This window comes from Anthonomus grandis, chromosome 5, assembly GCF_022605725.1.
Source record: "Anthonomus grandis grandis chromosome 5, icAntGran1.3, whole genome shotgun sequence".
Taxonomy (NCBI): Eukaryota; Metazoa; Arthropoda; class Insecta; order Coleoptera; family Curculionidae; genus Anthonomus; species Anthonomus grandis.
This window is the reverse complement of record NC_065550.1, coordinates 24,514,425-24,528,896: the sequence shown is the minus strand read 5'-3', so window position 1 is coordinate 24,528,896 and position 14,472 is coordinate 24,514,425. Positions and strand designations below refer to the sequence as shown.

Genomic DNA, 14,472 nt, shown 5'->3' with positions numbered 1-14,472 from the left:
CAGCTGATTTCGAAATTGGGTGCGCAGCGGAATAATTTTCCAATCCTAATCAAATTTTATAATTTTCTATCAGTTTTTGTGTGTTTTTTAGTGAATTTATTCAATTATTAATAACTAAACAAATTTTGTTTTTTTTATAAGAAAACATTTTCCTTGTAAATTTAACTTTATTTATATTGACATTTGTCATGAAAAACGTTAACTTTGACAAGTTTGACAATGACATGTTTATAATTTATAATTTTGTATACGGGGATTTTTTTTTACAAATTTTGTTAAATTTTTTGTCTTTAAGCGGCAGAGTGGAATTCTTAAATCCCACGTAACCATAATATTAAAAATATATATAAAATATTAAAATTAAGTTATAAGTAACTTTCTCTAATCCAGGAAGTATGGTGAGTTATCTTTCATTTATTAATCATAATTAGGGGGCGTCATTTATGTATAAATATGCTTAAATTCTTTATCTTTTCTTGGTACAGGCTGAAGATTCAAAAACAGTATCATTAACAGACAATAGCCTAGTTGTAGACATTTCTGATGCTTTAAGCGAGAAGGATAAAGTGAAATTTACAGTTCATACCCGAACCACTATGAAAAATTTTCAGAAACCTGAGTTTCTTGTAGTGAGGCAACACGAAGAGTTTATCTGGTTGCATGACCGGTATGAGGAAAACTCAAAATATGCTGGATATATTGTAAGTACCAGACATATGTTGCATATGATAATGATTGTTTATAGATGAAATCAATTTATATCTCAGATACCACCTCCTCCTCCCCGTCCAAACTTTGATGCTTCTAGAGAAAAACTACAGCGCCTAGGTGAAGGTGAAGGAACAATGACAAAAGAGGAATTCACCAAAATGAAGCAAGAACTGGAAGCGTAAGTGTTAATTAGTCCTTTTTAATAACAATTACATTAGATAGTTTATTGTGCCAGTTATATCTCTTTTACAAGTTTAACATGGGCTAAGGACCTGCCGTGTTAATATACCTAAATAAACTGAAATAAAACCAGACTAAATGAAATTAAGTTAATAAAGTTTTCAGTCAACTACAGGCAGTCTGTTTTGTTTTTTTACATAATTGTTTTACTCTTGACCATGGTATATATGATTTTAAAGAAAGAAAATTAGCACAGAGAGTTAAATGCTAAAAAGATAAGTTTGTCTGATACCCTTAGCTTCTTCAGGGTAGGGCAACCAGAAATATTAATAATTAGAAAAGAGAAAAAAAACATTATAGCACAAAATCATGAATGGGAGGGAACAACTAGTTTGAGTAATCAGCTCTAGTACTTGCAGTTTTGGACAAAAATTCAGCATCTACACTAAGGAAGCATAAGCCACCTGCGTAAAACAACCTTACCCCCAACTCAATACATAAAGTGAAGGTTTTTTCTTTAAATCCTGTGCCAATATAAAGTGCTTTTTATTTATTCAGCTATAAAGATCTGTGATATCTTTATATTTTGCATAATTTTTTTGACAATGATTTTGATGAATATAAGGTTTAATTTTCATATATTTATCCATTATCTATGTGTTTACTGGAGAATTTATAGAATTAATTTTAGAATAATCTTGTCCTTTTGATTTAATTATTATTTTTGTCAAGAAATATTAAGAAACTAATCTTTGACTTCTCTGGGCAACTGTAAAACTGTGATTTGCTAATAAAAGATGCAAACAAGTTAGAACTAGTATCACAATGAAGGTTTATTATAATTATATTATTTTAAGCTTGACAAACCAAAATACCTTAATTGTGGAACCAGCACACCCATTTGTAAATCTGTATAGAAATTACAAATTTTACTTATGTATGTGTATATATTTTAAAACCAATTATTAAAAATGAATTTAAAATTAACAGAAATAATTGAATAAAATAGAATATTCTACAATATAACACATATTAAAAATTAGATAATTCCTAAGAGAAATCAAAATGAATAGTGTTTTCATGCATAAAATAAAATTAAAATAGTACATAATAGGTTTATTAAAAAATGAAACACTCATATATAATTGAGGACAGATATCCATATTAAGGAATGAAGCATATGATCTTAATATAATCCTCCTACCAAACTTTGCATTTCTTTGTTAAGATTAGCATCACTACAAGGCTAGAAAGCATTATCAGCAAAAAAGGTTTATAAATTCATCACCAACAAAATAGTATAATTAATATAATATAACAAAATTAGATGTCAGAAGACCTTACTGCCTTTTTAGCTCATTTGTTTACTAGATAGCTCACTGCTAAACCTCTCTTTTCTGCTATGTAAATAATCTACAAATCATTCCTAGACACTGCTGTTCAGATCCAGCAATTCTTCTACAACAAATTTATTCCTAAATCTTTTGTAAGGTTAGCTGAAGAGCAGGTTTGCATAATGAAATCCAGATTGTTTAAACATCAGAATTTCATTACTCAAAAAATAAAACAAAACTTGTAACTTACATTAATAAATTAATGGAATCTTTGCCTCTGAAGTATCTAAAAATCAACAAATGCTTTTGCACAACTTGTTTTTCTCAAAAAGAAAAAAAAATCTAAAGGAATGGATTTGAAAGCTCTTACTGATATATTTATTACCCTTAAAATCTATATTTTTCCATTTCATCCAACTAAGCAACAAAAATGTTAATTAGGAGCATAAAAAACAGAAGCTTTTGGTTACTGAAATAAATTGATTATTTCAGTGAATATTTGGCAACTTTTAAAAAGACGGTAGCCATGCACGAAGTTTTCCTAACGCGACTGGCCTGTCACTCAATATTCCGAGAAGATGAACATCTCCATGTCTTCCTGGAGTACGACCAGGATTTGTGCGCCCGTCCCAAAGGAAAACTACAGCAGCTCGGGGTTTTGGTCAAATCCCTAGGCAGTACCACTGATCAATATTACTTAAATGCCACAGTTAGGGATGTTAATGACTTTTTTGAGCAGCAAATGGGTTCACTTACTGATTACCATGCTCAATTGAAAGAGGCTACTTCGAGAGCAGATAAGATGACAGAAAAACATAAAGGTAGTTTGTGTTTATGAAGTGTTGAAACCTAAAATGAATAAATAACATGGTGTTCTCCCTCATAGAATTAGCAGACAGCTATATAAAAATATCTTCAGGCTTACTACAATTGGCTAATAGTGATACTAGCCATTTGGAGAAATTCTTTGCCAGGGTTTCAGACTTTTATGAAAAATCCAGGGTAAGTAATGCACATAAATTTTGGAATTGTGATCTATTGAAGGGTAAAATGTACTTTATTAACAGAAAATTGAAAGCAGAGTAGCCAGTGATCAAGATCTTAAACTAGCAGATACTCTTCGCTATTATATGCGCGATAGTCAGGCAGCCAAGGCTCTACTTGTAAGGCGACTGAAGTGTCTCGTGTTGTATGAAAATGCCAATAAAGCCCTTGAAAAGGCTAGACAGAAGAATAAAGACATTCATGCGGTAAGTATTAATAGATTATTGACTCCATAATATTTTTTTGAGTTTCAAATTGGTCAATAATTGTTTTCTTTATAATAATTTCTTTGTCCATTTTCGCTATACTGCTTCAAGGCTCCTGAGGTTCAAGAGGTATTTATAACATTTTTGGTAATGTTGTGCATTTACAGCATGTAGCTTAGCCAGCACTGAATTATTGCATGAATAGTTTTACAACCCACTTTTTTTTATTTCAATAGTTGATTAAATTCCTTATTACGAGGATAAGAGTTGATATAGCATTGGCAGGATATTTTAGAAATAAAATATTTGATTTAAATTTTATTCTCGGGATCGTCTTAATAGAAGACAGGTTTAAAGAAAATTTTATTGTTATTAAGTAGGTATATAAAATACCAATTTTCGCGTTTGGTTTATCCCTAAAATAAAATATTTTTCAAAATTAATTTTACTCATGCAATGAAAAGTTTAGGCTCAAAAATTTTAACAGACAAAAAATGTAAATGTTGATTTTTTGAGACACTACACAAATTATAAGTTTGTAAGAATGCAGTTATAAAGACACAATTATATATTTTTATAGAAATATTTTGTTTTAATTGTCAAAAAAAAATACAACAAACTTTCCAATTATATGAATGAACATATTTCAATATGATAGATACATGTTTATATTGAAAAAATACAATATAAATGGACGCCTTCATCATTTAAATTACATATAGTGCTATATATTACATATATATATATATATATACTGTATAGTTTAGTGTCCTTTTTACACTAAATAATAGAGTAAGGTAGGATGTTCAAAAAAAGCAGTGAGCTTAGAAAAAGATGCTCATAATTTACTTCAAGTATGTTAAGAAATACATATTGGACTTAAGATTAAATTAAGTAATGACAAATATATTTAAAAAAATTATTTTAATTTTATTAGAAAAATCTGTTGATAATTCTTTCTAAGGCGCTAATGAGTCTATTTTATTTATTTTAATGTTGATATAATACCATGCTTTTAAACATTACAATATTCAATATCTCAGATTTTTATGTTCAATATGTGCATGGCATAAGAGTGTTTTTATAGATTAACCACTCGCTACTGACAAATGTGAAATTTTCGTGTTTTTTAGGCCGAACAAGCTCAATCTGTCGCTTGTGAGCAATTTGAGGCTATTTCAGCTCAAGCAAAAGAAGAACTTTTGGATTTTAAAACCAGGCGGCTACATGCTTTAAGAAAAAGGTAGGTTTAGGTAGTATTGTCTTTTATCACATTGTATTTATTAGATACATATGTAGGTCTATCAGAAATAAAAAAATTCTAGAAATAAAGATCCAAATGGCATTAATACAAAAATTATGAAACATATAGTACGTAATAGTGGAACCTTTAACGTGACAAGGCATAACATTTTATGTTTTCAAATGTTTTTGTAAAGCTTTAAAATATGTAAGATCAAATAAATAAAACGAAAATACCAAACAGATTCTTAAAAATTTTAATCAGTCTGTATTATATACTAGAAAATTTGTAGTGTTCCTAATCTAAATTGAAGCTAGTCAATCTAGTTAGGACATTCAGTTCCCATAAAATATTACTATATTTTTATTATAACAAAAATAATTTATAGTATGTTCCTTTTATCTGATAATATATAAAATGTACTTATACTACGTTTCACAATATATATCGAGCAATAAAACTTTGTTAGGTTTGCAAAAAGTTTACATGGTAACTTACCAACAGTTTATGCTACTTCTTATAATTATTGTATTCATTTCAATGCAAATTTCTTTCCTTTCATCAAGAACAAATAATATAACTAGGTTTTGGGTCAATTTATTAGTTTTGCCTACTCTAAATGGTGAGGTAACTTTAAACTTATTATTAAATACGAATATGAAAAAATTAAGGAACTTTTATTGAACTGTGGCATTTTCTTTCTGAAAATCAAAAATTCACACACCATCATAGTTGAATTGACAAGGAATATTAAGACTTAAAACGTAAAAAAGTAATATTTTGGTGTAATTTAAATTAGTACAGAAAGGGTCTCTTATGCAAAATGCCTTTTTTTGTTTGAGCAATACTTCAAATCACATGTTATTCTGTAATGTATCACATTCTGATCTGTAATATCTTTATCAGGTTACTTTTACAGCTTTTTATTTGTGTAAATTATGTCTTGTCATCTGTAATTTACAGCTTTGAGAATCAAGATTTAACTTAAACACTCAATAACTATTACTCATTTATTTTTTTATTAGTTTGATCGAGCTTGCGGAACTAGAAGTGAAACACGCCCGCACCCAACAAGATCTGCTTAAGAAGTCCATACAAGGCTTAAAAGAATTACTTTAAGTAAGAATGTGATACGTTTTTTATGTTATTTTTTACTATGAATATGTATTGGTATTTTGTTATGTATCTACTTTATTTTATAGAAATTTATATTTTAGGTTAAAACATTCCTAGAACTGTTTACGTTATTATATTTACTATTTACAAAGTATATTAAACAGAGAGCCTCTCATTGGGGCGAATTTATCATTGAAATTGCATTTCCGAAATGAAAAATAAATATGTGTTCAAAATAGCTTGCTATTTTATTTCTATAACAATATTGTCATATAATATGCGACAATAGGGAAAAAAATCCTATTTTCCTGGACAAAAGTTATAATACCTCCATAGTTTGTACAAATTACATATTATAGACCTATATTTTACTTATGCTTACAACAATATTAATATTAAATACAATTTTTTATGCCTTCTTTTTTTTCAAAGAAGGTTTTTCGAATATTTGTTTGACACCACCAGCTTGGGAACTGTAGAACTTGGTATTCTGTTGGTTTTCGAGAGACCAAGGCGAATCGAAATGAGTAGTATCTTGGTCCACCAAATGTGTATATTTCGTACGTCCGGACCTTCCAAAGTTTTTAACTTGCATAACTTTCGGCAGAATGGTTTTATCAAAGTGATCTTCCAAAGTAGCCTGGGCAAAGTCCCTCTTGAATATTTCCTCCTCTTTGTCCAAATAAAACGCACCACGATGATAGTATTTTTGTAGAAATTTGTATTTTCCTTTTGCTGCTTTGTTTGTGACTTGCTTTGGGTTTAGTCTTAGTGCTAAACGACGCTCTTCTTCGGTCATATTTCGCAATTTTTCTATCTCTAACTTCTCCTTTTCTATAGCTTCGCGTTCCTCTCTATCACGTTTTATACGCTTTAGTTCTCTTAGCTTCCATGCTTCATACTCGACTTCGTCATTTTCGTCGTCAGTGCACACGTCGTTTAAGTTGGGTTCATTTGTATCTTTTTCTTTGTTGTCCTTTTTGTTTCTGATTAAATCTTCAACGATTTTGAGAGTTTGTCTTCGCCTGTCTTCTGCTTTTCTAGTTTCATCTTCTTCAATCCTGAAATTAATTTTTTTTTTGAGGTAAATATAGATATGACAATTGATAATTACCTTCTTTGCCTAGCCGCTTCCTTTTCCTTCTCAATAATAGTAATTCTGTCCTTTTTCCTCACAAAAACTGGCTTCAGCCTTGGACCAGTTTCCTCTTCAGAGTCTGTGTACTCTTCAGACTCTTCTTCTTCTGAAGAGCTGTCTTCTTCTTGCTTAAGATCTTCATCTTCAATGCGGGTCTTGGCAATCTTGTTTTTCAGTTGCTCTCTTCTTCTTTCAATTTCTCCATCACTTAGTTCCTAAAAACGTATCATTAAACCACATTCAAACTCTTTAGTTTTGGCTCACTGACCTCTTCAGATGCTTCATCATCTGGGCCTGCTTCCAAAGTGTGCTTTTGTTCTGTCAAGGTGACATTTTCATCTTCTCCATCCTCGTCTTCAGAAGATTCTAAGACTTCTGCCTCAAAGACGTGTCTGCGACGTTCTGGCCGAACTTCGGTATCGATTTCGACATTTTTTAGACGTTTTAACCTGGGATCTAGAATAAACAGGTGAAAGTCACAGGAAACATACACCCAGTCTTAGTGGTCTAAGATGCATCAAAAATAAACTGCCCTTATGGACATTTGTGGTGAAAAATGTGCAAAAGAAAGTTTTTCTTCTTTCATTCCAGTTTTTCCAAATATTCTTAAAATGTGGCTGTTTTTCTTTCTTATTTGAGTTTATTAATGTTCACGTTTTGGAATATGTATAATAAGTTAGAGTTTACAAGAACTAATAAAATACTCTTTTACTCACAAAATTAACATTATCACCCTAGGTGAGTTCAAGGTCGCAACTATGATAAATTTAGTATATTGTATACTGATAGGACAGGAAACATTTTAGTCAGTAAAGAATAATCACCAATATTTTTTAAATTAAGTTTAATATGTGTGATTGAAGTGATTTAATATGAAGTGATATGACTAATCTTTGTGGTTCCTGCTTTTCATATATAGTGAGTAAATTTTTGCTTTAAGTTAGCAGAGAAAAATATTTTTTTATAGAAAAAGTGGACTGAAATTAAAAGTAACAAAAGAATGAATGTTCCCTATACAGATGAAAAATATTTGGCAGTAATTTTTAATTCAAAATGCTAAGCCCTCTTATTATGCATTTAGCCCTTACCTAAAAAGTGTAACAATTGGGGCCTGTATGGTTTTATTATTAAATAATATAATAATCCCAAAGATATTAAAAGTATTTATATTATTTGTTACATCACTCAAGAGGATACAAAATAAAATGGTGTAGTACATTTATTTAAAAAAAAGATGCATGAATTACTTTTTAATAATGTAGTATCCTAGCATTGTAAGTCTTAAGAGTATTAGCAATTAGCAATTACTTCATCAATATATTTAGCTTTCTTGTTTGTACTTAATAGGATGTATGTATTGTATTGGCTGTTACAGTTGCCTCCACCGATATTCTATCTTGTGGTTTATTTGTCAAAGGTGCTACTCAAAATCTCTGCCAGCAGCATCTTTGATGGTTTTTGTCAGATATAGTGGAAAAGTATAAAATAGACTACTGTGATCCGGATGGCTATAACCTAGCAAATTATTATTCTTGTGATCTATCACAATACGGAGGTGTCTGCATATATACAAAAGAATATTTAAGGAGCGATCAAGCAAAACCAGATAAATCCAATGGTGAACTCAGATTCGAGCAAAACCGGTTAAATTCCCTTTAAAATGGAGCCCAAAGTCAGGTCAGGTTTCATGCAAAAACCGATAAATCCGGCTGCAGGTTCTGACGTTAATCTTTCAAAAAGTTTTAGTTGCGCAGGTCAGTATGTGTTATATGAAAACAATGTGGAGGGGAAGACGGTGAGGGTGGTTAAATGAAATAATTGAGCACATGTTTTAGTTACTTATTATAATAACTACTGTGAACCGGACGTTGTATGTTATTTTTTGCATTTCCGTGATTATCTCTGCTTACGTTACATTACGATTCTTATTTCTGGCGATTAGTGGTAAAAGATGAAAGAGCGTGATGGTGAATTTGATATATCTGTCAAAGAAGGTAAATAAATTTGTTAAGTTGTTCGTTTCGCTTCTAAAAGTATTCTTTTTTAAAATTAGGCAATACTGGCAGCCGCGTTAAAATATCAAAAGTCGCGAAGAAACAAAGATTGCATAGAGAGAAAAAATATGCAGATAAGGATCCTGAACTATTAACATTTACGAGACCATGTAATCATAATACTACCAATTATAAGTGTAATACTATTGCCTTGGGTGATATCAAAGTTATTAGAAAAAAGTTTTATGATGTTCCAGACAAAATTACACAGGATATAAAATGTCATATGCTGTGAGTTTATCCAAAAGAAAGACAACGGTCGAATAAGGATAATCCAAAAAATCGCCTTCTGAATATTACTTCTCATCTTCAAACAAGTCAAAAAAAATCCATAAGAGTATGTCAAAAATTTTTCACTAGAAGTTTAGGAATAACAAAAAATCGAATCAATACAGTGGCAAAAACTATTAATGAAAGAGACGTGCCAAAGGAAACTCGTGGTGGCGATCATGTGTCTAGAAAAACGGAATATAAAAAAATTAAATAAGAGAGTTTATTGGAGAACTAAGAGGTACCGAAAGTCATTATAATAGGAAAAAATCTGTGAGGATATACTTGCCAGCTAACTTGAGTAATTGCAAAATTACACCAAATTTATAATTCGAAGCAAAGTGAACAATATAAATTTATCAATGTTTTCTAGAATTTTTTGTGGAGAGTTTAATATTGGATTTTTATCACCTGCGGCAGATTGTTGTGCTCTATGCATGCGTCTTAAGGACAATATAAGAAAGGAAAAAGATCCTAAGAAAAAATCTGATCTTATGATCGAACGTCGAATACATAGAAAAAGGGCAGATGCCTTCTACAAACTTGCAAAGGAGGATCCTGCAAATTCAATAACTTTCTGCTGTGATATGCAGCAAAAACAACCATTGCCCCGCACCCCAATTTCGGATGCTTTCTATTCCCACCAAGTGAGTTTTTATGTATTTTGTTGCGTCAAAATGAATTCAAAAAGTCCGACATTCTACACCTGGACTGAGGTAGAAGCTGGGCGTGCCTCAATTCAAATAGGTTCAGCTCTACTAAATTATCTTGATTCACTGGAACTGGCAGATATTGAAGTAGTGAGATTATTTTGTGATGGCTGCGGGGAACAGAACAAGAACTCGCATGTCGTACATGCTCTTTATTTTTGGCTCCAAAATAAGTCCGCCGCTGCTCTAAAAGAAATCCAGCTTACATTCCCAGTTCGAGGTCATATAGTTTTCTCCCTGCGGATAGGCTTTTCGGTCGTGTTGAAAAACGTTTACGAAGAAACACAACAATAATAAGCAAAGACGAATATTTAGAAATTTATTCTCAATTTGGAACAGTGAAACAACTTGGCGTTGAATGGTTTCTGTACGACATTAAAGATTTGCAACATTCTCTAAAGAAGATCACAGGTATTTCCGACTACAAGCGAATTTTAATCCTGAAATCTCAAAACAAACAAGGAAAAAATACTGTAAAGGTACAATAGATTAAAATTCATAAGAATTTTAAAATGGCATTTTTAGATGAAACGCCCCATCAGATTCTGAAGGCAAAACATGAAGTTCCAAGTGTATTGGAAGAAATTCGTTTATCGCGATCTCTACCTGAAAAAAAAAAATCCCTAGCTCACCTGATGATCCAACAGTTTGGACCAACCTGGGAAAATGATGAAAGTCTAGTGTGGTACAAAAATATATTGCTTGAACCAGTCGCTGATGCTATCGAAAGAGAAATACCAAAACAAGATGAAAGAGAAGCTTGTGATTGCCTGGAGGATGATGAAGGAATGCATATTTAAAATTTTCTTTTTTTTGTGGTGTTTAGAAAATACAAAATAAACATGTTAACTTTTAGATCATTACGAAGACAAGTACATTTAAAAACCCTATTTTTTATTATTCTTTTATTTTTGTAATAAAAAAAATTGTTTTTTTTTAAATAAATAAATTAATAAATACATTATATTTAGCTTAATAAATGTGAATAACTACATACCCACAATAAAACAAGCACTTTTACATTATAAAATATCTGATATATATTTAACTCAAGCAAAAACAGATAAATCCATTTTTTAATTAGCAATTATTCTTATAAGGTCCAAAATATGGTCTACGAGATCTATAATATTAAACCTTTCGTGTACACTATAATTTATTTTGATAAGTTCACGGACACCCTATTGGCATGTTTTTTGCAAATATCTCGGAATGTTATAAATTGGATTTATCTGGTTTTGCTTGATCGCTCCTCGTTTTAACTTATCTAAAATACATTATATTGACGTATAAAAGATTTTAATATTAATATTTTAGAAAAAAATAAAAATTCAACTCTAGAATTTCACTATTAGATTTAAATATAAAGTTTTAATATGGGACCTTAAACATTATATCAGCAAGCTCTAAGTCATGTATTGATAACTATGTTCCAAATTTAACAAAGGGAATGTAAATTTTCTTTGATTAATGAATTTCTTTCAGATCTTAAAGGTATAATAGCCTTCACACTCTGCTTGAAAAACACTGATAATAAATGTAACGCCACAAACATAATTAGGTTTAGAAAAATGACTCTTAGGTATATCCATAATTATATTTATAAATGAAATGCTAAGCTTTAATTGGAGTGAAAAATTAATTAAATACCGGGAGGTAAATTCTCAATTTGACTATTTTTTAGGTATTCTTTTACCAATGATTCAAGAACATTTTTATTTACCACAAAAACTGAACATATTATAAATAGGCAAAAAAATGGATCTCAAGGGAATTTAGGTGCATCAGAGAAATTCTTTAGTTTTTGTATTTAATTTTCAAACAGTAATCCACATATGGATTAAAGAATGGTATTAAAAACCTTAGAAATTAGTTAAAAACAGTAATGCTAAAAGAACAACACAAATATGTTATTTGTGATTAAATATAGAAATAACTTTCAACACTCAATTCACCTTAAAACCAGATATTAACATTTCTTAGAATGCTATTAAATTTCTTGATATCTACACTAATATGAATTTAAATTTTGAAACAACACAGAGAAACTATCTTCAAAGCTTGAAAGTATAACTTTTTTAATCAGATAATTATCAATATATTTTAGTCAAGAAATATTAAGCATACATGTGAAGATTTCAGAGTCAATTACTATGTGGGATTCTGTTTTGGAGAAACTATGGATGTTTTAACATTTTTAAACTACAAAAAGAGGTAAATATGGTGATTGCAAAACTGTAATACTATGAATCATGTAGAATTCACTTTAGAAAACTGCACATAACAGTGCCTGCACTTTTTATTTTCAAATGTGTTTTGAAACAACCTATCTAAATTTATTATTCATGGAAATTTACATTCCATAACTCTAGGACAAAGTCTTTAATAGTTTTACCTACACATTGCTTTAAGAAAACATACAATAGTTTTGTAATTACTTCTATTAAACTATATAATCACATTCTAGACAACAATGCTTGCATGCAGTTAAGAAAATTAAAAATAAATTTAAAGAATCTATTAATTTCTCTGTGTCCTCACACATTTCAACAATTTTTGTTTGCTTGTTCCAATGTTCATTAATTGTATTAATATTTTCCTTATAGGTTAAAAACTTCAATGTTTTGACTTGCAACTTGCAAGAGTGACTGTGTACACATAGATAAATATTAGACAATAATAAAATGCGAGAAGCAATTTGTATAACATGTATATTTTCTTCTACTAGCAAAGAGCTTTTAGCTAACAAATAGCCATCATCAGTGCTATGATTCAAAATAAATAAAAACAAAAATAACAAAAAACTCTCTCCCTAAAGGGGTCAAAACATAAAATATCATGACAAAACTTATTTTAAATAAACAAATTTAGACAAATATACATCACAATTTAAAAATGAACAATATTTATACAATTTTAAAGTTCAGACAAAGAAGACAATAACTATCATTCAAAAGACTATAATAGTTAAGAGACAGAGCATAACAGTAAATAAAATTAGATGTTTAAAATGTAATAGCAATGAGTTGTGTATCTTCAATGTTTTGGCCTATTTACTTAGATTATACTTTTATTCTTTGTGATGAGGCTAACACAGTAAAGGTTCTATTAAAACAAGTTAAAGTTTTTTTTTATTGATTTGTTAAAAGAAACTGCAAAATAGATGCTTTATGGCAACTATAAGCATAATACTAATATACTACCTGGTGGGTCACATAAATATCCAGTTTTCTTATAAAATGTTTAGAAACTAAACTACTAGTGTACCCTATATAGAAAAAAAAACTCTAAATCAGCCTCTCAGTTGTGGTTTAAAAAATAACAATAAAAAGGCAAGGAGTTTTACTGTTTAATTCTTCTTCTTACCATTTAATTCTTCTTCATCGCTGTCGACTGGACGTTCAGGTGATGGTTCTCTGGGAATGTGTCTTCTTTCCAAAAAATCATCCTCGTCGCTTTCACTATCTGAACGGAGATCTTGAGCATAATCTGGCCTCTTTCCCGATACATATCTCCGTACTTTTACCTTTTGCATAGAAAGTTCGCCCTTTTCATTGCGAACGGGCACTGCACCAGCAGTACTCTGGATACCGAAAAAAAGTGGCGGATTAAGGGCCATTTTGGGCTAATTCTTCACTAGAATAATTTCTTTATAGATTTATAAAATATTTTTCACAACGCTCTCAAAAACAACCCTAAACATAAACATTGACTAAAAGGAAAACTCCGAAGAAAGTACAACAATAACTGATCTCCCACCTACACAATATTTTGACTTTGACATATGAATGTTGTCAGTGAAAAAAACGATCAAAGATGCCGACGTTGCCACGTCTAAATCATATATAATTTAAATTCAGCTAAAAGTGAAATAAAGCCCAAATCAGAAGCTTGCGAAATGCGTATAATTGGATTTCAATTTTTAAATTCGCAACGGAACTGTTTCAAGATTTTTTTTGCGAATTGCAAGATTTGTAACCTGAAAGAACTCGATAGTAAAAATTTCACTGAGAGCGACGCGTTGCAGCTCCTCAAAAAATAAAAAACAATTCCGGATAAAGAGGAAATTTAAGTATGCTGGATTAAGGGAGATTTCATCTGCCTTTGTTGAAAATACCATGCTCTAAATTCACGAAAATTATTCAAATTTTCTGGTTCCAGGCTTATCATAATTATAGTGTGGCATCATCTGCGAATAAAGTTAACTTCATAGACAAATATTCGTTCCTAAGATCGAACCGTTAAAATCTTCCTATACAATTAATCCATACTTATTGGAGCATTTGAAACTTGCAAACACTCTCTGGCAGCGGCTCTTTAAATATGGAAATAAAGCCAAACCGCGAAAACCGTAGAACTGCCGCTCTAAAGCAGAACTTCAACTTACATAGTCAAAAAAAAACTTATTTGACGAGTTTAATTACCCTTAGTATGTGTAAACAATACTGAGATTTATCAAAAATGTA

At 30.3% G+C, this 14,472-nt stretch overlaps 2 protein-coding genes across 3 annotated transcripts; one reads left to right on the top strand and one right to left on the bottom strand.

Annotated features, from left to right (window-relative positions):
* The first annotated feature begins 231 nt into the window (after positions 1 to 231).
* LOC126736423 (sorting nexin-6) lies at positions 232 to 6,072 on the top strand. Of its 2 annotated transcripts, XM_050440754.1 has the most exons (9): positions 232 to 398; positions 486 to 701; positions 768 to 889; positions 2,718 to 3,046; positions 3,112 to 3,227; positions 3,293 to 3,475; positions 3,587 to 3,604; positions 4,609 to 4,718; positions 5,744 to 6,072. In XM_050440754.1, exons 1-9 carry the CDS (start codon positions 396 to 398, stop codon positions 5,835 to 5,837), a joined length of 1,191 nt encoding a protein of 396 aa, XP_050296711.1. In that variant the 5' UTR covers positions 232 to 395; the 3' UTR covers positions 5,838 to 6,072. The 2 variants fall into 2 exon arrangements, with proteins under 2 accessions (XP_050296711.1, XP_050296712.1); XM_050440755.1 differs by lacking the exon at positions 3,587 to 3,604.
* Positions 6,060 to 13,777, bottom strand: LOC126736422 (microfibrillar-associated protein 1). Its single transcript, XM_050440753.1, has 4 exons — positions 13,373 to 13,777; positions 7,241 to 7,428; positions 6,949 to 7,187; positions 6,060 to 6,895 (listed from the first exon to the last, which is right to left on the bottom strand). Exons 1-4 carry the CDS (start codon positions 13,623 to 13,625, stop codon positions 6,244 to 6,246), a joined length of 1,332 nt encoding a protein of 443 aa, XP_050296710.1. The 5' UTR covers positions 13,626 to 13,777; the 3' UTR covers positions 6,060 to 6,243.
* Between the last annotated feature and the right edge of the window lie 695 nt (positions 13,778 to 14,472).

Bases quoted from the DNA above. Each gene is read 5' to 3' on its own strand.
- LOC126736423 (XM_050440754.1), top strand. The intron at 890-2,717 runs GTAAGTGTTAAT...TGATTATTTCAG, and splicing joins ATGAAGCAAGAACTGGAAGC to TGAATATTTGGCAACTTTTA. The intron at 4,719-5,743 runs GTAGGTTTAGGT...TTTTTTTATTAG, and splicing joins CTACATGCTTTAAGAAAAAG to TTTGATCGAGCTTGCGGAAC.
- LOC126736422 (XM_050440753.1), bottom strand. From the start codon at position 13,625: ATGGCCCTTAATCCGCCACTTTTTTTCGGTATCCAGAGTACTGCTGGT. The intron at 7,188-7,240 runs GTCAGTGAGCCA...ATACGTTTTTAG, and splicing joins ATGATGAAGCATCTGAAGAG to GAACTAAGTGATGGAGAAAT. The intron at 6,896-6,948 runs GTAATTATCAAT...AATTAATTTCAG, and splicing joins GAAGCGGCTAGGCAAAGAAG to GATTGAAGAAGATGAAACTA.